General features: G+C 39.5%; 2 protein-coding genes across 9 annotated transcripts in view; one reads left to right on the top strand and one right to left on the bottom strand.

Annotated features, from left to right (window-relative positions):
• The window catches only part of cenpf (centromere protein F), a 106647-nt gene extending 99730 nt beyond the window's left edge, over positions 1-6917 (top strand). For all 4 annotated transcript variants that reach the window (XM_043695815.2, XM_087991327.1, XM_087991328.1 and 1 more), the window contains 4 exons: positions 1171-1348; positions 2483-3067; positions 3912-4099; positions 5964-6917. In XM_043695815.2, coding sequence (XP_043551750.2) covers positions 1171-1348; positions 2483-3067; positions 3912-4099; positions 5964-6194 — 1182 coding nt within the window. In that variant the 3' untranslated portion in view covers positions 6195-6917. The remainder of the gene's footprint in view (positions 1-1170; positions 1349-2482; positions 3068-3911; positions 4100-5963) is intronic.
• A 6562-nt stretch (positions 6918-13479) lies between these two features.
• Positions 13480-25116, bottom strand: part of LOC122552827 (spermatogenesis-associated protein 7 homolog) — a 210257-nt gene continuing 198620 nt past the window's right edge. For 4 of the 5 annotated variants that reach the window (XM_087990967.1, XM_043695810.2, XM_087990969.1 and 1 more), the window contains one exon: positions 13480-14065. In XM_087990967.1, coding sequence (XP_087847093.1) covers positions 13913-14065 — 153 coding nt within the window. In that variant the 3' untranslated portion in view covers positions 13480-13912. The remainder of the gene's footprint in view (positions 14066-25116) is intronic. The other variant, XM_043695811.2, reaches the window with a different exon arrangement.

Genomic DNA, 25116 nt, shown 5'->3' with positions numbered 1-25116 from the left:
CTGGCCTGAATCATTCAGGGATTTGAGTATAGAAGTTGGGAAATTATGTTGCAGTTGTACAGGACATTGGTGAGGCTGCACTGGGGGAGTATTGTGTTCGTTTGGTCACCTTGCTGTAGGAAGGTTGTTATTAAACTGGAAAGAATGCAGAAGACATTTACCGGGATGTTGCCAGAACTTCATGAACTGAGTTAGAGGGAGAGGTTGGACAAGTTAGGACTTTTTTCTTTAGAGAATAGGAGACTGAGAGGGGATCTAATAGAATTGTATAAGATCATGAGAGGCATGGATAGTTTGAATACTCTCAGTCTTTTTCCCAAGGTTGGGGATTCGAGGACTAGAGAGCATCAGTTTAAGGTAAGAGGGGAAAGAATAAATGGGAACCTGAGGGGCAACCTGTTTACATAGAGGGTGGTACGTGTATGGAATGAGCTGCCAGTAGAGGGGTGATTGATGTGGGTCCATTAACAATATTTAAAAGGCATTTGAACAAATGCTTGGACAGGAAAGGTTTAGAAGTATATGGGCCAAGTGCAGGGAAATGGAGTTAGTGTGGATGGACATATTGGTCGGCACAGATCAGTTTGGGCCAAAAGGCGCCTCTCCCTGCTGCTGGACTGTGATCTATTAGCATTTGAACCAATGTCATTTCAGTACTTCCTCTATAAACTTTTATCAAGTACTGTATATAAATGCTGAATTGCAGCACTTCATGACCCACCTCTGCTGTGAACTAATTGTAATTAATTGTATACAGTTGTATGCAATGTAATACATTAACTGGAGATTAATTTATTCTTTATGAATAGGAATAGATTGAAAGAAACAGATAATTGGGCCGAAAGTTGTATTGAGACACATAAAAATGGAACCTGCTGTATTTTGACATTGAATTTTCAAGTCAAAATGTTTGTATATAACTTTTACAAATTTTAAGAATAAAGTTTACTTGGGAAAAAGCTCTACCTAGATGCTTTTTAAAGTGTTTTGAGATTAATTCTAGTTCTATTCTTCATCATGTGATTTTCTTGAGCCTAGGAAGGAGAGAATTTTTTTTTAATATCTAAGAAGTTATTAAATGGTTTACAAACTTGAATGAACACATTTATTTGGAAAATAAAAGTACCTAAACAATTATTGAAGAATTTTTTATCAATGACGATTTTTTAGGCAGATGAACTGCAAAAATCTATGGCTAAGCTAAAAGGAGACAAAGAATGTGCTCAAAATAAACTACTACTCTGGATGAAAAGCTGTAAGCAGCTTGAACATGAAAAGGAGTCACTGAAGAAACACATTCAGCAACAAGAGGAGCTAATTGCACAACTACAAAAAAACCCAAAACTAGGTAAGTAGACAGTAGATGAATCCAGCATTTGAACTAAAGAAAATGAGCGAAATTCAACTAACTTTTGTCAGTTCAAACAAAATGTGCAAGTAATGCAGATGGTTTAGTTCATCCTTTGAACTAGTTAATTTATTTTGGACTAATTGAAACATCTGCTAACTTCTGCCTGACTCCTTCCTAATCATAACTTGTAAATCTTTTCCTTTGGTATTTGCTTTACTGAACAATATTTTTCATAATTGTGCAAACAATGACATCTATTCTTTCAAAGAAATTCTGAGCTTAAAAATTAAATTATATATTATATTCATTCACAACAGAAAATTACCCAAAATTTGTCACACGTTGACATTACATGGACTATTCTAGTAGCAATCATTCTTGACTGATTATGAGATGCAAAGATTTGCGCTGCTGCAATTTGGAAATCTTTTCAGACATTGTATTCGAGGAACAAAGGGTATATTATTGCATATTATTCCTTCACTCACTTTTCTAAAAATAACTTTAAAAACTGCACTGCATTCTTTTGGAAAAAATTACTGACATTGCATTTGAGGAACAAAGGGATACTATTCCTTCAAATGTTTTCTGAAAAAAAGCTTGTTAAAAGTTGCACTGCGTTCTTTTCCTTTGGTATCTTTTCGATCATGTTAGTATTTCTATCCTTAGTAAGGAAGATTGCAAAATGAATCTGTTTTGTAGTCCTTCATCTTGCTGCTCAAAAATTAATTTATCTATACCATAACCCTTGTTATGTATATTCTCAACAACAATTTTTAATACCTCATAATCATTTGAATTTTTATTTTGAATTTCAAGTTTTATAAGTGGCAACTGCATCATACAGACACATTTTCTTCTTTATTTTCTATCTGAACTTAAATTTTAACATAGAAGTATATTTATTTGTTCACCATCACAAGTATATTTTCTTTAACCAGCACTGTGCCAAATGATTAAAATGAGATGATAACAGGACCTGACCTATTTATAGATGAGTGTTATGAATGATAAATTTTAGGCAAATCAAATTTAACAATGGTTATAAAATTCACTTAGCTTGCCATAACCCTGATTTTATTCAATCTTTGTAAGGTGTTCATAGATTAATAATTTTAATGTCTTGTCCAGATTCACAGATAGATGACCAAACAACTGAGGTGGAGAAACTAAAAGAGGCACTAGAGGAAAAAACAAAAGAAGCTGACGAAAATATGGAGAAATATTGGAACCTGATTAAAAGCAGCCACAAACTGCAGGAGGAAAATGAAATGTTAAAGAGCAGGGTGGTCTTCTTGAGCAATAAATTCCAACAGTCAAATGCTCAAGATGAGAATGGTATTGCCGAACAAGTTGCTGTACCAAGATCACTTGTACACAAGTGTGAAAAGAAGTCACCTGGTCAGTTCAAGAGTCAGCAAAAATATCTGAAGTCTCCAAGTGTGTGCAATATTGCAGATCAGACCATGGATGCTCCATTGGAATTAGTTGGAAACAAAAGTCACCAAAAGCGCCCAGATGCTCAATCAAACCTTACTGCAAAGAGAGTAAGGGGAGCAGAATCTAAGGAGGAACGAGATAAATTGAAATCAGAAGCTTTGCAGAATTCTGCAAAGAGGACAAGAAGTGATAAAGAGCATGAGAATATTTTAAGGCCTGTTGCAAAAGATAAATCTCCATCAGAACCAGAGGGTCTTCCACATATTGTTAAAAAGGGTGAGTTTATTCAATCACATGCCTATGGAATGAAAAAGATCAAGATCATTATAATTGCCAACTTGTTTCTGTGGTTTTATCAATCACTGAAACCTGGAAGATAATTTCCCGACTTAACGTTTGCACATATGGTACACCTTACTAATGTCCAAGGTCAAGAACTGCAAATAATCAGCCAAGTTTGCAGCTTAATTCCAAGTGAAAACATCTGTCTCTCTCTTTCCCTCTCTCTCTGTCTCTCTCTTTTTTTGCTTTCTCTCTCATTCTCTAAACCAGAGAAGGTGGTGATAAGCTATTTTCTTGAACCAGTGCAGTGGGTAAACCCACAATGCTATTAGGGAGGAAATTCCAGGATTTTGACCAAGCAAGAATGATACATTTCCAAGTCAGGTTGGTGTGTGGCATGTTCCCATGTATCTGCTGCCATTGACCTTCTGCTGGAAATGGTTGCGGGTTAGAAGGTGTTGTCTAAAAATCTCTGGTGAATTTCTGCAGTGCACCTCATAAATAGTACACACTTCTGCTCCTGAGGATTGTTGATGGAGAGTGTGAATGCTTGTAGATGTGGTGCCAATCAAGCTGGCTACTTTGTCCTGAATGATGTCAAATGAAACCTCTGGCAGTGTCTGTAATCCTTTGCTTGAGGGGTTCTAGTAGTCCTGCAAGTCAGTGTCTTAATGAAAAAGGTGAATTTGAATGCAAAATGTTGAAGCATATTTACAAAAGTTAATTGATTTAGGGTTTTTCTTTCATGAGCAAGTTGAACAACTGTTGATGCAATACATATTTGTGCAATTCTGGAACTTATGCAGTGATTATGTATAATCGTCTTTTTTTTATTCAGGTTTTGCAGACATTCCCACTGTATCACACAGCCCTTACATACTGCGAAGGACAACCTTACTCAACAGAGCTAGTTCCAGCCTTGCAGTTCAGAGCAGAATATCTCCCTATAGGCAGATGCAACATAAGGGAGTTGTGCAAATCTGCAACAAGTCGGAGACAATAGCAGAAAGCAGTCCTGTCGAGCAGGTAATTTTATTCAGCAGGTGCATTACTTCCTGTGATTATATAATTGATAGAGGCAAACAGCATGAAACAGACCCTTTGGTCCTGATATAGAAGTGTTGGCCCATTGGTAGAATGTGAAGAAATAAACATGGCAAAAAATTATTGAGGCTGTATCCTTCAGAAATATTACACTGTCTTCAAGATGTAGAGTTGTCTGGTGAGTGAAGCTAATAAGTTACCTTGGCCTAGAAGAAAGGTCTAGTCTTTACTTCTGGGGTCGTAGTATGGCACAAAGAGTGGCATGGGGGTCTGATAGTGGGGAGCTTAGAGGAGTGGAGAAAAGGCTTTTTCATTGCCTTGCTCAATGTCATAAAGTTACTTGCTTCTTCCCCAAAGCTCTCCTTGAAGTGCTTCAGGTGCTAGGTTTCCTAAGTGGCTACTATAAAATCTCAAAGCAGGTTAAGTCAGAGGCTGCCAGCTTTGTTTAAATATTTAAATTACCAACTCAGCACCTGGGGTTTGCTTTTCATTTCTTGTCCACATCCACTGAATCTGGCATGTTGAGATGGAATTGAGAATTTTAAATTTTAATTTCTGACTAAATCCTATCTCAACTAGTTTTAGTCACTAATCTTCATTCCTTTGTCTATATAAAAATTAATGAAGTATTTGTTTTGTTTTTATTATTTCATTGTGTTTCACTTCAGTTTAGGCTTAGTGTTTAGTTCATTAAGTTTTAAATTATATTTTATCTTGAATTTTCTCTATTCTTCCTTTTGTGGACTAATTCTTCTCGAACTCTTACAAAGCATTTTTATTCATTCATGTGAAATGGGCATTGCCAGCATTTATTGCCCATCCCTTATTACCCTTGAACTTGTTAGACTATTGGAGAGGGCAGTTAAGAGTCAAATATATTGCTCTGGTCTGGAGTCCCAAAGACACCAGACCAGGAACAGTTGGATATTTACAACAATGTACTGTGGCTATATGGTCATCTATATTCTAATTCCAGATTAGATTTTAGCATATGCCTTAGTGGTATTCAAATCCATGTCCCCAACACATTAATTTTAAATTACCAGACTAGCGACGCGATTAGATCCCCTACAGTGTGGATACAGGCCCTTCGGCCCAACCAGTCCACACCGACCCTCCGAAGAGTAACCACCCAGACCCATTTCCCTCTGACTAACACTACGGGCAATTTAGCATGGCCAATTCACCTGACTTGCACATTTTTGAACTGTGGGAGGAAATCTAAGCACCCGGAGGAAACCCATGCAGACACGGGGAGAATGTGCAAACTCCACACACAGTCACCCAAGGCTGGAATCGAACCTGGAATCCTGGTGCTGTGAGGCTGCAGTGCAAACCACTGAGCCACTGTGCTGCGTCTTTGTCAGGTCCCTGTGTCTGCTAGCTGTATGGTTATGTTGTTCTTGTAATGTGAAGGAGAAAGTCAGGACGAGAGATCAGAGTCAAGAGTGTAGTGCTGGAAAAGCACAGCAGGTAAGTCAGCATCCGAGGAGCTGTGCTGCAACATCATGTTCCTCGGATGCTGCCTGACCTGCTGTGTTTTTCCAGACTAGTGACATGACTAGAATATGAGAGCCTTGTTGCAGAGTGTTTACAAAAAAAATCATGTCAAAAGCTTTTCTTAAAAGTATACTTCCAGATAATTAGCTCCTTTAGTGTATAGCACAGCCACAAAAGCAAATGTTGATATGGAATTTTCTCCTGTCTGTTGGACTGCAGTTTCCTATTCATATTTCACCTGTTTGATTGCATTCCCTCATAATAAATAGAAAATGATTGATGATATTTGCTCATATCATATGATATAATTTTGTGTTTTGACATCTATCTTTATTGTGTTTTTTAGCAATCAGCTGAATTTCCAGCATTGCATCTGGATTCAGTACCAGTTATGGCAGAGCCACCTCTATCATCATTAACAAACAGTGCAAAGAAAATGGGCTTTATTACTAATGATGGGAAGCGATCAGAAAAAAGTAGGTGCCCAATGAATACACAGAAATTTATGGAACAAAAGAAACATTCCACCAAACAGATTACTCTGAGTGAAGAAAATGAAAATTGCAAAGTACAGTGAACAAAAACATAGTAGAAATAGGACAGTACTAGCAGGTGAACTCTGTTATAAAATCTTCTGCAGTTGTTCTGGAGGTACAAAATGGAAATACCAAAGCTGATTAAAGTGCACAAAGTACAGTGATTTACAGAGAGTAAATGATTGTATGTTTCCAGTAATAATGCCAATTATCTCATATAAAACAGATTTAAAGCAGTAAAATTTCCTCTGTAAAGATGCAGCTTAGTAATATTACAAAATAATTAAGATTACTGTTTGCAGGAAACTGACACTTTTGTACATTATTTCTTTTCTAAACTATTCTATTAATCCTGACTTCAATTTTCTGTAAAATATTGGCAGCTCCCTAGTGTCTCGTAAGTTACTTTTTTGAGTTGGGGACCTTATTCGGTCATCCCAGAAGCCACTAATTTGAATAATTCAGAAAAATCTTTAAATGTGCTGTGATTTTGTAACAAGTCAGTTTTTTCATAGGCCTAATTTTGTGTTCTGAGCTTCCAGTCTGTGTTTGTAGGGTAAGGTTTCATAACCAGTAACAGCCTTTATTCAGTACATGAGAAAATATTAATGTACTATGATTGGTTTTATTTGTGCTTTTTAAAAAAAAATTGTAATATTTTACTCATTACAGAATAGGAATGTAATACCTATGTGCTTGTTATGTCTTTTTCAGTATTTTGTATACAATTGTACAGAAATTAATTAAAATTAATTAAATTTCAATTATATTTATGACTGATTTTAAATAAGCTTTAGTTTCAATTTTTCATAATAGTAATACCAACCATGTGATAGCAAATAAATTATATTACTGGATTATTAATCCAAAAATCTGGAAGACGACTTTGGGCATTGGTCCTACTGAGATATTCAGTTGTATCAAATTGCTGCTATAAAATATCATGAAACTAGGTGGACCACCTTGCATCAATAAAGGTAGCAGACACAAAGGCACATCCAGCTCAGTTAACTCTGCAGAGTCCATGTCATAAACAGGTAATGTGCTTACTACAAAGCTATTAAGCAATGACCATTTCCAACAAAACCGTCTAATCACACCCTTGACACTCAATGGTATCAACATCCTTGGTGATGGATGGTGACCATGACCAGGAACTTAATTGCATCAGGTTCAAAATCATTGTTACTGCAATAGCAGGTTAGAGGCTGGATGTTCTGCAATAAATAACTCACCTCCTGACTCTTCCCAGATTTCCCACTATCTGCAGGATACAGATTTGAGGTGTATCTTTTGGAATACCAAAAGGAATACCTTTTGCTCAGATAATATAACTCCCAACAGCGCTATTCACAACAAAGTAAATTGCTTGATTGGAAAAAAAACACAGAAAATGTTGGAAAATCTAGCAGGTGTGGCAGCATTTGTGGAGTGTTTCAAGTCCAATGCTTTTAAGGTGAGTTATTGGATTTGAAAGATTAGCTCTGTATTTTTCTCCACAGATGCAGCCAAACCTGCTGAGATTTTCCAGCACTTTATTTCAGATCCTCTGTGTTTACAATATGGACCAGGCCAAACCCCCTCGAAACATTTCAAATATTTAGTCCAGACCTTAAATTTTCTAGTTGTTTTAAGCAGGTGCAGTGTGGATATTCCAGGAATGGTGCAGCTGGTTAAATCACTCCTTTTTTAAAAAAAAACAAAATTTATTTACAGACTACCAAATGAAACACAAGCAAAAGAAAACAGAATTTAAAAAAAAAACAACTATATGAAAACCCGACCAACATGATCTAACTTAACAAAAAAACTTCCCATTTCCTGCATAAACATACCCCTTGGCAAAAAGGTTAATTCAAACACAAGTTGTTAGAAGAGAGAGAGATTCCAGAGAGAAATCATTGACTGAAACATAGAACCTTTATTTTTGCCCCAGCAGCTTCTCTGGGTCCCCAGCTAAAACTAAACAAATCCAGAACTGGCTACTCCCCTTTCATTGTATGTGTTTTAAAAACAAACCCTAAAGGTCTCCTCTGATTGTTGATTTTCGCAGTATCTGTTAGTCATTATTAAAGTAGCCAGTTCAGACATATCTGCACCTCTGCCTTTATGATCCCTCTTGGGGGAAAAGAAAAGACAACCTTGTTAAAGGAGCAGCATCATCACCTATTTTATAACTTGATTGGTACGCCATCAATCAACTTAACTTGGTGAGTTGCTGCAGTGCAAGTTTTTCTTTCACAGTAACTTTGAAATCCTCAACTTCTACCATCTAAAAGTACCAGGGCTGTAGGTGTGTGGGAGCTTCTCTTTGGACTTACACATAATTGGTACTTTGTCAGCTTTCCTTTATCATTGCTGGGTCAAAATCTTGATACGCCTTACCTAATAATACTATGGGAATGCCATCATCTCATAGACTTAAGTTGATCAAGTATGTAGCTCACTACTACTATCTTGTCAAGGGTAGTTAGGAATTAGCAATAAATACCTACATTAAATGCTGCTTTTATCCTGTAAAGAAATGCTGAAACAATTACCTCTAAATATTATTTCAAATAGCTGGAGGTATTAATTGCTTTCTTAAGGGGCTCAGTTGACATTAGAGTATGAAGTCTATCCATACTTTTTTGCACTGGACTTAGAGTCAGAAAGGCTGCATAGTCCTATAGAATACACTCTCCAGTCCAATTAATTATTTCCCCACCTCAACATTTGCGTCAGGAAAGAGAATTTTAATTCTTCTATAGTCTCAAATACTAAAATCTGCATTTTCTATTCTTTCATACCAATAACATAGCACTTGACAATTAACCTGATCACAGTACTTCAGTTGTGGAGAGCAATTTCTGCCAATTTGAATGGAGAAAATCAGAATAGACCACTTCAAGCCTGCTTAACTGCTCATCAATTACATTACACTCACAGCACTTACTTTATATGACCACTAGAAGTCTCAAAGCACTTTATGGCTATTGAGCATTTAAATATAGTCACTGTCGTAATGCTATTGAGTATTTAAATTTAGTCACTGTCATAATGCTATTGAGTATTTAAATATAGTCACTGTGGTAATATAAACAAAATGATTACATGCAAATACAAAGCAAAACAATGCTTGTTCAAGGGAGTATGAAGATAAAATGTATAGAAAAAGCTGAAAAAAATACATGGCATCATTTGTGTTACAAATGCCACATTGGCACTTTATATATAAGATCACTGAAGATCAACTAGGACATGATCAGTGTGAAAGGCACACAGGACATGAGATTCTTGAACAGTATTAAAGAGAATTTTTTTTAGCTCGGCCATAACAAGCCCAATGAGAGGGTGCACAATTCTGGATTTAGTCTTGGGGAATGAAGCTGGAAAAGAGCATGAAGTTGCAGTGGGTGACCATTTTGGATAGAGTAACCATCAGACAGACAGATTTAGCATCATTGTGGAAAAGTGCAAAGATACAACATTGGGTAAGACAACATTCTGCATTGGGTAAGACAAACCTTATGAAGCTGAGATGGACTGGATACAGCTGATTGAAGGAAAAGCAGTGACAAATTAGTGGCAGACATTCAAAAGTGTGATTCTACAGATACAGCACAAATATTTCTCCAGAAAGAAAAAAAAGGTACCTCCAAATCTAGATCCTTTTGGTTAAACATACACAAAAATAACAGGTAAGATAAAGCTGAAAATGAATGAGCAGAAAGCTTAATACTGTTAAAAGCCTTTAGGAGTATAGAAAGTACAGGAAATTAGGAAAGCAGAGAGAGGATATGGAAAACATAGGCAGGTAAAATCAAGGAAAACATCAAGATGCTTTTTCAGTGTATTAAGAGCAAGGGGATGACTAAGGAAAGATTGGGCTGATCAAAGATGTACTGAATACGTAATTTCTGCATGGATGAAGAAGATGTGGTCGCAATTCTTAATGAATGCTTTATCTCTTTTGGAAAGGAAAGGGATGAGTTGAGAGTGTGGTGCTGGAAAAGTACAGCAGGTCAAGCAGCATCCGAGGAACAGGAGAATTGATATTTTGAGCGTAAGCCCTTCATCAGGCATGAAGCTTGTGGGCTGTTGGGGAGGTGGGGGGGAGGTAGTGGCGTGGCTGAGAGATAAATGGGAGGGGATGGGGCTTGGGGGAAGGTAGCTGAGAATGCGATAGGTAGATGAAGGTGGGGGAGAAGGTGATAGGTTGGAGAGGTGGGTGGAGCTGATGTTTGGGAAAGACAATGACAGGTTAAGAGGGCAGTGCAGAGTTGGAGGTTTGGGACTGAGATAAGGTTGGGGGAGCGGAAATGAGGAAACTGATGAAATCCTAATTAATCCCGTGTGGTTGTAGGATCCCAAGGCGGAAGATGAAGCATTCTTCCTCCATGCGTCATTTGGCAATGGAGGAGACCCAGGACCTGCATGTCCTTGGTGGGGTAGGAGGGGGAGTTTAAGTGTTCAGCCAATAGGGTTGGTTAGTGCAGGAGTCCCAGAGATGTTCTCTGAAACAATCTGCAAGTTGGCGTCCTGTTTCCCCGAAGTAGAGGAAACCACATCGGGTGCAACAAATCCAGTAGATGACATTAGTGGAGGTACAGGTAAATTTCTGTTGGATATGGAAGAATCCGTTGGGGCCTTGGACGGAGATGAGGGGGGAAGTGTGGGTGCAGGTTTTGCACTTTCTGCAGTGGCAGGGAAAGGTACCGGGAGTGGGTTGAGGGCTTGTGTGGGAACGTGGATCTGACAAGTGAGTCGCGGAAGGAATGGACTGTCCAAAACACTGATAAGGGTGAGGATGGAAATAAATCCCTAGCAGTGGGGTCTGTTTGTAGGTGGTGGAAGTGGCATAGGATAATGCGATGTATAAGTGGTTGGTGGGGTGGAAGGTGAGGACTAGGGGATTCTCTCCTTGTTGCATTGGGAGGGATGAGGTTCAAGGGCGGAGGTGCAGAAAGTGGAGGAGATGCGCTGGAGGGCATCATTGACCACTTGGGAGAGGAAATTGCGATCTTTGAAGAAGGCGGCCATCTGGGATTTTCTCTGGTGGAATTGGCCATCCTGGGAACAGATGCAGCAGAGGTGGAGGAATTGGGAATAGGGGATGGCGTTTTTACAGAAGATAGGGTGGGAGGTGGGCCCACAAACCCGACTTTCCCGATTGACCCATTGTCTCGGCCTTCTCCTGTTCCACTGAACTCACTTCTGCATACCTTGATGCCATCCTCTCCCCCTTAGTCCAGGAACTCGCCACCTACATTTGGGACACCATTCATGTCCTTCACTTCCTCCAAGATGTTTGTTTCCCCGGCCCCCTACGCCTTATCTTCACCCTGGATATCCAGTCCCTGTACACATCTATCCACCATGATGAAGGCCTCCAAGCCCTCCTTTTCTTCCTGTCACACTATCCCAACAAGTACCCTACCCTATATCTGCCTGGCTGCATGGGCCCCAGCTACGCCTGCCTCTTTGTTGGGTACGTGGAACAGTCTATGTTCCTCAGCTACACCGGCACCATCTCGCAACTTTTCCTCCACTACATTGATAACTGTATTGTGCTACTTCGTGCTCCAAGGAGGTTGAACAGTTCATCAACTTCACTAACACCTTTCACCCCAACCTCAAATTCACCTGGATCATCTCAGACACCTCCCTCCCCTTCATGGAGCTCTCCATCAACATCTCTGGGGATATATTTCCCTCCCCACCTCTATCAGCATTTTGGAGAGACCATTCCCTCCGCGGCTCATTTGTCAGATCCATGCCCTCTACCAGGCCTCACCCCACTCCTGGCATTTTCCCCTGCCACTGCAGGAAATGCAAAACTTGTACCCAAACTTCCCCCCCTCACCTCCATCCAAGGCCCCAAAAGATCCTCCCACAACTGACAAAAATTTACCTGTACCTCCACTGCTTATCCATTGCACCCGATATGGTCTCCTCTACATTGGGGAGACAGGACGCCAAATTGCAGATTGTATCAGAGAACATCCCTGGGACACCCACACCAACCAACCCCACTGCTCCATGGCTGAACACTTCAACTCCCCCTCCCACTCTACCAAGGACATGCGGGTCCTGGACCTCCATTGCCAAACCCTCACCGCCCTACGCCTGGAGGAAGAACGCCTCATCTTCTGCCTTGGGAACCTACAACTACATGGGATTAATGTGGATTTTGCCAGTTTCCTCATTTCTGCTCCCCCCCATCTTATCCCAGTTCCACACCTCCAACCTGGCACGGCCCTCTTGACCTGTCCATCGTCTTTCCCATTTATCCGCTCCACCCTCCTGTCCAACCGATCACCTTTTCCCCCACCTTCATCTACTTATCGCATTCTCAGCTGCCTTCCCCAAGCTTCACCCCCCCCCTCCTATTTATCTCTCCCCCCCCCGCCTTGGCTCACAAGCCTTACTCCTGATGAAGGGCTTATGCCTGAAACGTTGATTCTCCTGCTCCTTGGATTCTGCCTCACCTGCTGTGCTTTTCCAGCACCACACTCTCAACTCTGATTTCCAGCATCTGAAGGCCTCACGTTCTCCTAAAGTAAAGGGACGACACAGGTGTTCTAGTTGGAGTAGGACTGTGAGAATAGGTACAATAAGCAGAATTCAAGAACAAGTATTGGAGGGGTTGACATCCTTACAAGTTATTTTTTAGCCAGCACAGACATGATGAGTTGAATGGATTCTTACTGCGCTGTAACTTTTTGATGATTCCATGGTTCTATAGAGGAGCTGAATAAATTATTCTTGCTCCTATGTTCATATGTTATATATTTACAAGTAATCAACATTACATTGTTGGAGGTAAAAATTGCTCCCATTGTGTCATCATTAGACTCTGCTTTCTCCACATGAAGCTTAACTCAATCATGGAGGCTAGGTGAGGGACATGAATTGCCATGAATGTGCGCATAATTTGGGGCACTTTGCTGGTATGTTCATATTTCATTAGGGAGCAGTTTATTTCCAGGTTCTTTCAGCTAGTAAGGTAATGGGCAACTTGAACCGGTCTTGCAGTGAGAAAATGCTTTCTTCCTTGTGGTACAGATGGTTTCTACTCAAAGCTTAAGTTAGCCATTTATTTGTTTGACTGGTCTGGGAAAGCTGGTGTGCAAATATCAGCCATCAACAATCTAAAACATCCTTGCAGCCCTATCCTCCAATAAACAATCTTCACAAATCAAAAGAATTGAAGACTTCTTAGGATCCTTTTTGCAAGCGTCATTATGTAGTGCGTATTAAGATAATAAAGCTAAAGTTGTCCCTCAGTTATAACAAATTCACAATTTTGCTTCCACAAATAAAAGGAAGAAATGTAGCTGGAAGATAAATCATTTTTATTGCTCAATAGAACATTCAGATAATCTTTTCAGAGTTATATGAGTGGAGCAGGAAGTTTCACCATCTACTCATTACTGGAAATTGATAAATTACAAGTAAATTTGAAACCTAAAGGGCAGAAAAGTGATAATGATAGGTCTCAATGATCTTAGTAAGCTTTACTTCGGTATCTCCTGAAACTGGTAAAAGAACTGGTCATCTAGGGTATCTATTATGAACGCAGTGATCTTGATAGGTGATATATTATACATCCTTGCTACTTATCTTCAGAGTGAACATGTTACTTGAAATCTTGATCTGTTATAGAAAGTTGTATAGCGAGTTTTTTCCTCAAGTTTTCAAACTCATTCTGTTTTTGCCATTTTCTTGGATATATGTTCTCATTGTCAGTCAGGTCTGAGTTCTCTTTCAGTGTGCTTCATTCACGTTTTCCTGCAGCTCTGTGTGCTCTGTCAGATGTTTTACTGAGAAGTAGAATTTTCTCTGCTTCTGTCCTGTATTCAGAGAAGCTAACAGTTAGATCTGTTTGCAGCTCATGTCTCAGGTTTTGTAGGATATTTTTCAACTTGTCCTATAGAGAGGTAAAGAAATGTTTAATTAGATTTACTATTATTTAATATAGCATGATTGCATGATCAAAATACAATATTCCATTAATTTGTGTAAAGGACACTGCCAACTTAGTTTTGCAAATCTATGTAGTTATTTTTCAGACTATTCTGTGAATTTAAATCATAAGACATAGGAATAGTCGTAGACCATGCAGCCAATCAGGTCTGCTTCACCATTCAATGAGATCATTGCTGCTCTGACAATCCTCAACTCCACTTTCCTGTGTTTTCCCCGAATGCTTGATTTCCTTACTGATTAAAAATCTAACTCAGCCTTGAATTTACTTAATAACACAGCCTCTACAGCCCTCTGCAATAAAGTATTCTACAGAATTCATTTCCCCATGAGAGAACAAATTCCTCCTTATCTTGGTCTTAAATTAGTGACCCCTTATTCTGAGATCATGCCTTCTGGTGCTATACTCTCCCACATCATTTATTTTATTATCCAACACATCTATTTAATACCATTACCATTTATGTCATTATGTGAGTTTAAAGTGTTGAGCTCATGTCTCAAGTCCAGATCATTAATTTAGCTCTTTGAATTACTGGTCCAATAACATAACCACTGAACTATCATTCTCAAGATTGAACAATATCAGTTCATTGGTGGCTTAACCTAGTACCTCAGTGGGAATCATACTCAAAGAGATCATATATTGTCTGTTGTGGACAATGTAAAAGTATCAAATTGACTAAAACTAAAAGTGCTAGAAATACTCAGGAAGGAAGGCAGTACATATGGATATAAAGGGTTAATGCTTCAGTTCAGAACTGGATACAAAGAGAGAGGAAAGGATTTTAAACAAATACAGAAGCAGGACAAGAGGAAAGGAACAGAACATACAGGAAGCACTGTGACAGGGTTGCGTGCAAACCGAGATTAAACTACAAAAAGGATGATGGAGCAAGATAAAGGAAAATTATAATGTAAAGAAACAAAAAAAATTCAGAGTAAGTAAAGGAAAACAGAAGTATCACCAGCAGCTGCCATTGATCTTAAGTTGTAGAACCCCAATGGAAAGCTTTCAGTTCAGAAGACTTAGTTAAAAGAAGAGGTGCTGTTCTTCAAGCTTATGCTGGACTTAATAGTGTAAGTGACCAAGGACAGTGAGGGCAGAATGGGAAGAAGGTGAAGAATTAAAATTAAATTGGGGACTGAATGGAAATGTTTTAAAAAGCTGTCACCCAACTTATGCTTTGTCTCCACAAAGAACAAAACTTCACATCATGAGCAGTGAATGTAATATAATGCAACACAGTGAAAGAAGTACAAGTAATCTGTTATTTCACTTGGGAGGAGGCTTTGGGGTGCTGAATAGTGGGAGAGCATGAGCTAAAGAAACAAGTGTTACAATCACTGTGCTTGCACAGAAAAGTGGCAAGGAAGTGGGGTGGTGTTGGTGATGCCTGAGGTTGAGGTTATAGCACATTTAATGGCAATAGAACAAATGGTGACATAAAACAAAAAGCGTTTTTGCACAGCAAGTGATTAGAATCTTCACTGCGCACTCAATAACAACATTCTGGATTCTAATAGCACAAGTCTGACCAAGGAACAATGGGACAATGCATGGGAATATCTAGATCCTGATTTCCTTTCCTTTTGTCACAGCTTTCTTTGGGATATTTTGCTGGCACTTGTACTGTGCTTGGTCATGTCTTCCAACACTGAATTCACTGCAACTTGCAGGGTCAATGAGAGGGCTCATTTGCATTTTGTCAACAAGTATTAATGCAACTCTATCATTTGGTTACCCCAGGCAACCAAACATCGACTGCCATCCTGCCATTTGCCAGGAGGTGGCACAGCTCCAACTTTTCTCCTCAGTCTTTAGCCTTTTGGAGGCTGGATAATCTCAACTTATTTGATATATGGCTACCAGAAATATGCCGAATACCAGTGTCTGCATCCCCGGTTTCACTATTTGTTATCTGTCATGACTTACTTGTGAAGAATGCACTGGTAATCAAGCCCCACTATTCCAAAATCATTATAAATGTCTATGAAGTTAATTAAATCACAAAAATCAACTGACTTAACAGACTGACTACTATTAGGAACCCAAAAGTAATGAACAGGAAAAGTAACTATTTATTATAAAAACTTATACTTTCACAAAACAACAAAGAAGATTGCTAATTACTAAATGTCTACACTAAAATATTAGCTTTGCTCCTTCACTTCAAGTACACATTCAGTCATGGATTCAGAAATAGACCAACAGTTGGACTCACAATACCTTTGAGTTGTGAGAAAACAAGAGTTCTATGTCATCAGTCCAGACCACACAAGTATTTCTCACAATCTGCTGGACTCCCATCAATGATTGCACAATGTTTTCTGCAAACTGATGGACAGGCTTTAATTCACTGGTAATCATAGAATCCCTACAATGTAGGGAGGAGGCCATTTGGCCCATCAAGTCCAAACAATCCTCCAAAGAGCATTCCACCCAGATCCAATCCCCTACCCAGTCCCTGTAACCCGGCATTTCCCATGGCGAATTCAACTAACCTACACATTCCTAGAGACAATGGGTAATTTAGCATGGCCAATCTACCCTAACCTGTACATCCCTAGACATTATGGATAATTTAGCATGGCCAATCCACCTAATCTGCACACCCCTAGACACTATGGGTAATTTAACATGGCCAATACACCTAACTTGCACATTCCTAGAAATTATGGGCAATTTACCATGCCCAATCCACCTAACCTGCACATCCGTAGACATTATGGGTAATTTAGCATGGCCAATCCACCGAACCTGCACATCCCGAGACACTATGAGTAATTTAACATAGCCAATCCACCTAACCTGCACATGTCTAGACACTATGGGTAATTTAGCATGGCCAATCCATATCACCTGCACATCCCTAGGCACTATGGGTAATTTAGTATGGCCAATCCAGCCTAACCTACACATCCCTAGACACTATGGGTAATTTAGCATTGCCAATCCACCTAACCTACACATCCCTAGACACTATGGGTAATTTAGCATGAAAAATGTGTTGCTGGAAAAGCGCAGCAGGTCAGGCAGCATCCAAGGAGCAGGAGAATCGACGTTTCGAGCATAAGCCCTTCTTCAGGAAAGCTTATGCCCAAAACGTCGATTCTCCTGCTCCTTGGATGCTGCCTGACCTGCTGCGCTTTTCCAGCAACACATTTTTCAGCTCTGAACTCCAGTATCTGCAGTCCTCACTTTCTCCTAGGCAATTTAGCATGGCTAATCCATCTAACCTGCATATCTTTGGACTTTGGGAGGAAACCAGAGCACCCAAAGAAAACCTACACAGACACAGGGAGAATGTACAAACTTCACACAGACAGCTGTCTGAGAGTGGAATTGAAGACAGCTCCTTGGCGCTGTGAGGCTGCAGTAGGCAATTTATTTTCACAGAGGAACAACAATGAGACAATTCAGTTGGCTTACTCAGGAAAACAGGAAATTTGTAAAAATATGCCATGCTAAATTGCCCCAAGGATCCAGGGATGGGCAGGCTAAGTGGATTAGCCATCAGAAAATGCAGGGTTACAGGATAGGGTGGGGTGGGCAGGTTTAGGTGGGATGCTCTTCAAAGAGTCAATTTAGACTTGATGGGCTGAATGGTCTGTTTCCACACTGTACAGATTCTATGATCTATGAATGGTCGTAGTAGTTTAGTATTGGCTAGTTGAATTGTAGGAAATTTGCTTTGCAAACTGTGTACATCTCCTTCTTCTTTACAAAAGCTCCCTGTGTTTCAAATGATGGTTTGGACTTCATCCGTAAATTACATCTTGAAACATTTTAGGTGTAAAGTTAGAACTCTGATCATATTGTTTTGAAATTGGTAGCCCATACTGAGTAAAAACTGAGTTAAACATTCCACTAATACTGTATCCAAAATTGTAATAAAAGTGATATCTTCTGTAAATCATATGCCAGGACATTCTCGTGTTCCATTTTCATTTTTTAGCAATGATTCTACACAATAATGCACAATTGGCTAATTTTTCACAACCAATATGGGTATTAAAGCTATCAGCTTGAATACATGATGATTACACACGTACGTATAGCATTGCCCAACATTCTTCTGAAGTCCTGACCAAGTAAATTATTTTTTTATTGATGTCTAGGTTTTCCCTATTCCTGTAAATTCTGCCATAGGAATGTCATATGTTTCTTGCAATATCTCCTTACAATACTTCAGTGGTAGCACTACTTGAAGAACAATTGTCCACTCTTCATTTGCAGGCCTATGAGGATATAAAAAGGTGGTTTTCCATAATATTCAACAGTAACAAGGCAAATGGATGGGGCCTCTGCCCAACTTTCTACCAAAAAGATGGCATTGGGCAACCTATCCTTTACTTAAAAACAATCTAAAGGATGTATACAGAAATTTTTGCTCGTTAATGCCTTATGAAATGTTAGTTTCTGTCACAATATGATGAATTTTGTCAACTCTCAAGGAGGCAGGGATTGGCACTGGAATCCATGAGGAGCCAATTCAGATTGTTCCCCCTACTTGTTCAGAGACCTAAGTCACTCCAAAGAGGCAGCCAGCCAATATTCATACATAAAGACCAAGTAGGAAATTAAGATCAAAACATAGAGACCACAACAGATCAACCCAATGCTGCATGAAGTCTTCCACCAGCAACCTTCTGGGAAGGGGGTGATTTTTTGAAATCAAGAGGGGTCTTGGGCAGAGGAGGTAATCCCTGAAGGCCCAATAATGTTCTCACTGATAACTCCCAATGGTTCCCCATCCTGCCCTTAGCCTGAGGTCTGCAGCTCCTGCCTGTAGGCACTGGGTCTTCTACAAACCTCACCAGTGACCAGTGTTACTCCTGAGCCGCCTCTGATTAAATTGGCAACTCTTGGGAGCAATTGGTTGTAGTGCACAAAACACAGGCATGGCTCTTGCAAAGCAGCATCATCCCTGCCTCACTGTACACTTTTGGCTACAGTGATACAATCCCTGCAAACTCCAATAAATTCCAGCCAATGTTTCTATTCGAGTCTTTTCAGTTGTGTAATGCTTCATAGCACCACCTCTTCAATTAATAGCTTTATTCTCTTACTTTCGTCATTAGCATCTGCTGTAAACACATTCTTGGAGAGACAGAGATGTACACAGATCTTAAGCCAGTTTCTGCATGTTATTTTCTACTCTGAAATTCTGCCTTCGCTGCAGGGAAGCTTCCTTAACTTCCAATAAACACATCAGCGATCCTGGTATAACATGTTTTCTGTCAGTTTTCAAACAGTTCTACACAGGTATTTACAAAATCCCTGTATTTGAAAAATCATTAGTTGCAGTTCCATTGAAAAACTTCATCAAGTTATTGCCATACTGTTATGATCCCAGTTTACTGTGACAAGTCATATCCCAGTATGAAACCTTGTAACTTAGATCATTTGTTTGCTTTTCTTATTCATTATCATGGTGATTAGTCACCAAAACCTATTCACACAGGGCTGCAGATATTCTTTAGCAACAGAAGCCTTCAAGGAAATGATGCATTTAAGTCCCTATTTCAAATCACTTTCTGACCTTTTCAAGGACCTCTTCACAGAATTCAATAAAATCAAAAAACCCAAAGAACTATGAATGCTGGAAATCAGAGGTGCTTGAGCACCTTCCCCACACCTTCCCCCACCCCCACACACCAAGCCTTGTTACCACATGATCTGCTATTACACACAACCCACTGTTAGCCACTAGTAGTCCCCATTATTCATTCTCCATGGCTTCATTTGTCCAACTGTGTTTTCTCTCTTTCTATCTCCACCTATCGTTTGCTCTTTACCCCTTTCGCCACCCTATATTCTACATTATTTTTTTTCCGAGCTACCGTCAGTTCTGAAGAAGAGTCACTCACTGAACCTACAACATTAACTCTGATTTCTCTCCACATATGCTGCCAGATCTGATGTATCTTTCCATCAATTTCTGTTTTTGTAATGGTTTTGTATAAAATCCATCTGCTTCTATTTTAGAGTCCAAATGACAAATAATAATAACATATTATACACCTTTTATCACAACACCAATAAGCAAAAATACTGCAAAATACCTCCATAATACCTCTAATGGTCATCTGCGTTATGTTAAAAAATGTTCTATGAAGGGCTACTGGAACTGACTATATCATTTAATTAGTGCAAGCAAAGATCGTTGACTCAACTGTTTCTAAAAGCGTTTCAGAATGATTTACAATGTAAGAAAGAAGCTCCATTAGACTATTATTGCATCACACGATTTATTCATAAATGAAGCACAGACTTATTTTAATGCATTCTGATTTTCTTCATCCTCTATATAATAACAATTGTTTTCTTAGAAGGGAGAATACATTGCCTTACTTTAATCCCTGATTAGTGTTATATTAACTTTATAACTGAGTTTGAAATAGAGGAAGTTTTGATGATAAAATCAAATACCCTTATCAGAATCCAAAGAGTTCTATATCTGATACACCTTGGAATGCAGGTTCATAGTTCTTTGAAAGTGGAGTCACAGGTGGACAGGATAGTGAAGAAGATGTTTTGTATGCTTGCCTTTATTAGTCAGTGAATTACATATATGAGTTGGGAAATCATGTTGCGGCTATACAGGACATTGATTGGGCCACTTTTGGGATACTGCGTTCAATTCTGGTCTCCTTGCTATTGGAAAGATGTTGTGAAACTTGAAAGGGTTCAGAAAAGATTTATAAGGATGTTGCCAGGTTTGGAGGGTTTCAGCTATAGGGAGAGGCTAGATAGACTGAGGCTATTTTCTGTAGAGCATTCGAGGCTGAGGGGTGAACATATAAAAGTTTATAAAATCATGAGGAGTATAGATATGGTGAATAGCCAAGAGCTTTTCCCCAGGCTAGTGGAGTCCAAAACTGGAGAGCATAAGTTTAAGGTGAGGGAGAAAGATTTAGAAGAGACCTAGAGGGCAACATTTTCATGCAGATGGTGGTGCGTCTTTGGAATGAGCTGCCAGAGGAAATGGTGGAGGCTGGTACAATTGGAACAGTTGAAAGGAGTCTGGATGGGTCTATGAATAGGATGGGTTTGGAGGGATATGGGGCAAATACTGGCAAATGGGACTAGATTAATTTAGGATATCCGGTCGGCATGGATGCATTGGACCGAAGGGTCTGATTCCATGCCGTACAGCTCTATGACTCTATAACTTTATGATCCAAGAGGCATATTGATATTTGTAAGAGTAAATTGTGACATTTAATTAGTTATTGAACATGAACTCAGTTGCATCTGCCAATCAGAGTTGTGATCGACACACCCAAACTCTCTTGTTATGAAAAGCTCAGAAACAGAACTTAGTTACAAATTTTACTTTTTGATGTACATTCTAATCAACTTAGTGAGGCATTGCTCATTGGCAATGTTTATGCCTCAGCATGGCTTTGCTGTGTAATTGACAAAACAGCAGTGGTGTGCACAATGGCCTTTAAAAGATGGTGTGGGCATCAGGGATGTGTTATGGCACATATCCAGTGAGTATCGCATTATAGTGGGAAATCCTTCAGGCCTCACAGCGAGAAACTCTCCAAAAACAATTAACCTAACTCGCACTTAGCCAAAACAACGTGAGACTCAGCCCTAAATGTTGGACATGAAGTTGGCTTACCAAGACACAAGCCAATATTTCTCCTTTCTTCTTCTAGATTTGCTTGAGGAGGAACAGTGTCTAATATGCCAGACCATGAAGCATTATTTACCATATCTCTTAAGCACTAACTTTGGATATATCTATTCTAGCAGATGAGCCAGAAGGGTATAAACTCGACACTAACGAGCAGACTTGGACAGTTGGTGACTCATGATGTTGACCAGAGAGTTTGGAGTCAAAAAGTGTGGTGCTGGAAAAGCACAGCCAGTCAGGCAGCAACTGAAGAGCAGGACAGTCTGATGAAGAGCTTATGCTCGAAACATTGACTCTCCTGCTCCTTCAATGCTGCCTGAGCAGCTGTGCTTTTCCAGCACCACACATTTTGACTCTGATCTCCAGCATCTGCATCCTCATATTCTGCTAGTTGACCAGAGAGGTATCAGGATCAGCTACCTGAATACACTCAGCCTACACGGTGGCTGGCAACACATGTCTCAACAGATCTTGATGCCTTTCTGCTGGAGGCAGGACCAACAGCATTAGTCCAAATGACCATTGGTCCAGAACACCAAAATGTTCCCCTGTACATATGTAGATAAGGTCATTAAACCGGGATGCTGGGGAGGCTGAGGGTAAGGGGAGTCACAGAAAATCCGGCTAGGGCTGATGAAGAGAAGCCTCCCCGGCACAGCAGTATCTGTGAAGTGGGTCTCCTCGATTGCCGGTCCTTTGCCGCATTGACTCAGCCCTCTCCAGCCACCCAGCTAGGGAAGGTTCTTCCTGCTGTTGCAGAGATCCATCCACTCATCTAGAATCCAAAATGGCTGATAAAATGCCTGGAGGCACACACACAGATTAAGCCAGAGATAAAAACTGGTTGTTTTCCTGCTCGAGCTGCTTGTTGCTCCACTTAGTGGTGACATTCACAACAGAGGCACGTACTCAAAATCCCAATTCCTGCATATACTGGCTGGTGCATTTTTAGCTAATGGAGCTCTTAACCCAATGGTCATTGTCTCAAACCCTACATTAAATGAAGACTTTTTTTAATGCTTTCAAATCATGATGAACAAATACCCTTGTCACAGGTGGAAGAATTATAAACTGTCACTAAGTGTTTCAGGGACAGCCTCATTGTAAATGCATTCATTTGCAGAAAGTAGCAACTATTCAGAAATAGTACATAATGGAGTAAGTCATAATTTTGATGCTTCTCGAGGATTTCTAGTAGCATCTACAAAAAGTCATGTTAAAGAACACATCACTCAGTGCATTTCTGATGAGACTTTTAACAATAAAGACTGGCAAATGAACAGAATATTTTTGGAGTCGTATAGTCAATCCTGACATATTCTGTTTTAATTTACACCCTAATAACAGTTTTTGGTTTGCATCTCAAAACTTAATTTAGACTGTCTGTCTAGTTCCAAATGAGTTATAAGACACCAGCTGCACATGAAAGCATCTCTGAAGTATTGTGCCTGACATTGCCTCTGAGCATTTTCAGGAAGTGCTCCTCCTGGTGTTGCAGTACACATAAACACAGTAATTAGGATAAGGAGGCACAGACTCAACATTGAAAGCTGATGTCAGGATACTTTTACACCAGCAGAATTCACACATGGCATAGACTTACTTATTGAGTACGAGAGTTAAGAATTCTTGAATAATTTAAGATGCTGCAATTATGAAACATAGGACCTTTCTGGATGGATTAACTAAGAATTTCCTCCCTTACTGGCAATTGTCATGTGATAAGGTTTGGGAATATGACTGCTTTCTGTCAAACAATGACATTTTTAGAATATGATTGACAATAGAGATATTGGGTTCTACAACTACACGAGTGCTAAGGATTCATATTGGACAAATAAGTACCTTTGGACTTGAAATGTTAACTCGGTTTCTCTGTCCACACTTGCTACTAGACTGCTGAGTTTCTCCAACATTTAATGTTTATATTTTGGATTTCCAGCATCTGCAGTATTTATAATGGACAAAGGGTATACGTTGCTGCTTCCATCCTCTTGGCTGATTTTGTAAGAAGCAAAAAGTGAAGAGGCTCCATGAAATCTTATGATTTATGACAGCTATACCATGCGGCAAAGTGAATATGCACCCAAAAAAACTAGCTCAGTTGGACAATGGCTTGAACCTGCATGTCTAATATAAAACCATAAAATGTAACAAAAGCCAGCCTCACTAGAAAAAGTCAATCAATTTTACCCAAGTTCTTCCAACATCAGCAGTACAGGAGTACAACAACAGGAATAGGGACATAACATACAACTAGGGAAATATTGGGCAAGGAAATAGAATGACTGGTTCCCAGACAATGCTCCCAGAACAAATAGCTTTGAAGTGGCTCTCTGCTCTGATCCAATGTCCTGTGGATGGCACTCCCACCAGCAAAACCTTGGAGCATATTTGTGACTAAATCTTTGTTTACGTAACTTACATTCTTCCTTGTTTGTTAGGTCTAAAACAATAAAAAAAAGTTTAGTTATGTTCAATGAGAGTTGGAATTAATATATTGACATGCCTTTATATATAGTAGCATGTTTAATATCAGGGACCTTTTAGAGTCAAACCCATTAAAAGTGGAATGTAAGGTAAAGCAAGAGATGTCACAATGTGTAACCTATCTCTTAATGAGTACAGTAAATCCTCTGTATTCACAAAATCATGAACCACATATTTGCCTAACTGTACCAAAGAATAAGTAGCAACAAAGATCAACATTTGTGGGCAATAATCCAACAATTGCAATTTTTAACCTATTTTAAAACAAGCTTTGTACTCACAAATGTAATCATTTGCCGGGGTTTTCAAGAACGGAACTCCTACAGATACGGCAGAATGACTGTATCTTAAAGGAGAGGAATGATGGTAGGATGAGTATTTTTGTTGTACTGCCTACGTTGCTGTAGGCACAGGAAACAATGATAGGGCATGGAGAGATGGGAAATTCATATTTTGAGGAATGGAGAGGAGATTGTACCAGAGTAATAGAAATTGGAGGAAAAAGATACTGATGATTGTGTTGTGGTGACACTGTCACTGTGCTAAATAGAATAGATTAGAAGTAGTTATGCATGACGTATGAGCTATCAGCTGCCGCAGAATTAATTCAGTTACAATTGTAACCTCATGGCCTCACATAGTTCTTTATTCTGATATTACCATCCAGTTAAACGATCAACCTTGATTTGATCAGGAGTGCAGGAGAAAGTGTTATGGACTAGGCCAGACCACTCAAAACATTCTTGGGGGCAGGCAGCCCCAGATCATAACTTTGCAATTTGTTTCGGTAAGTGTACAGTGAAAATTACCCAGGTTAAGTTAGCTAGGTTGACTACTAGATTTTAAAACAGAC

The sequence above is a fragment of the Chiloscyllium plagiosum genome, unplaced genomic scaffold (assembly GCF_037043375.1).
Source record: "Chiloscyllium plagiosum isolate Xiang-an unplaced genomic scaffold, Cpla_swu_hap1 HiC_scaffold_10, whole genome shotgun sequence".
Taxonomy (NCBI): domain Eukaryota; kingdom Metazoa; phylum Chordata; class Chondrichthyes; order Orectolobiformes; family Hemiscylliidae; genus Chiloscyllium; species Chiloscyllium plagiosum.
Note: the sequence above shows the minus strand (reverse complement) of the source record. Positions and strands in the feature narration are given on the sequence as shown.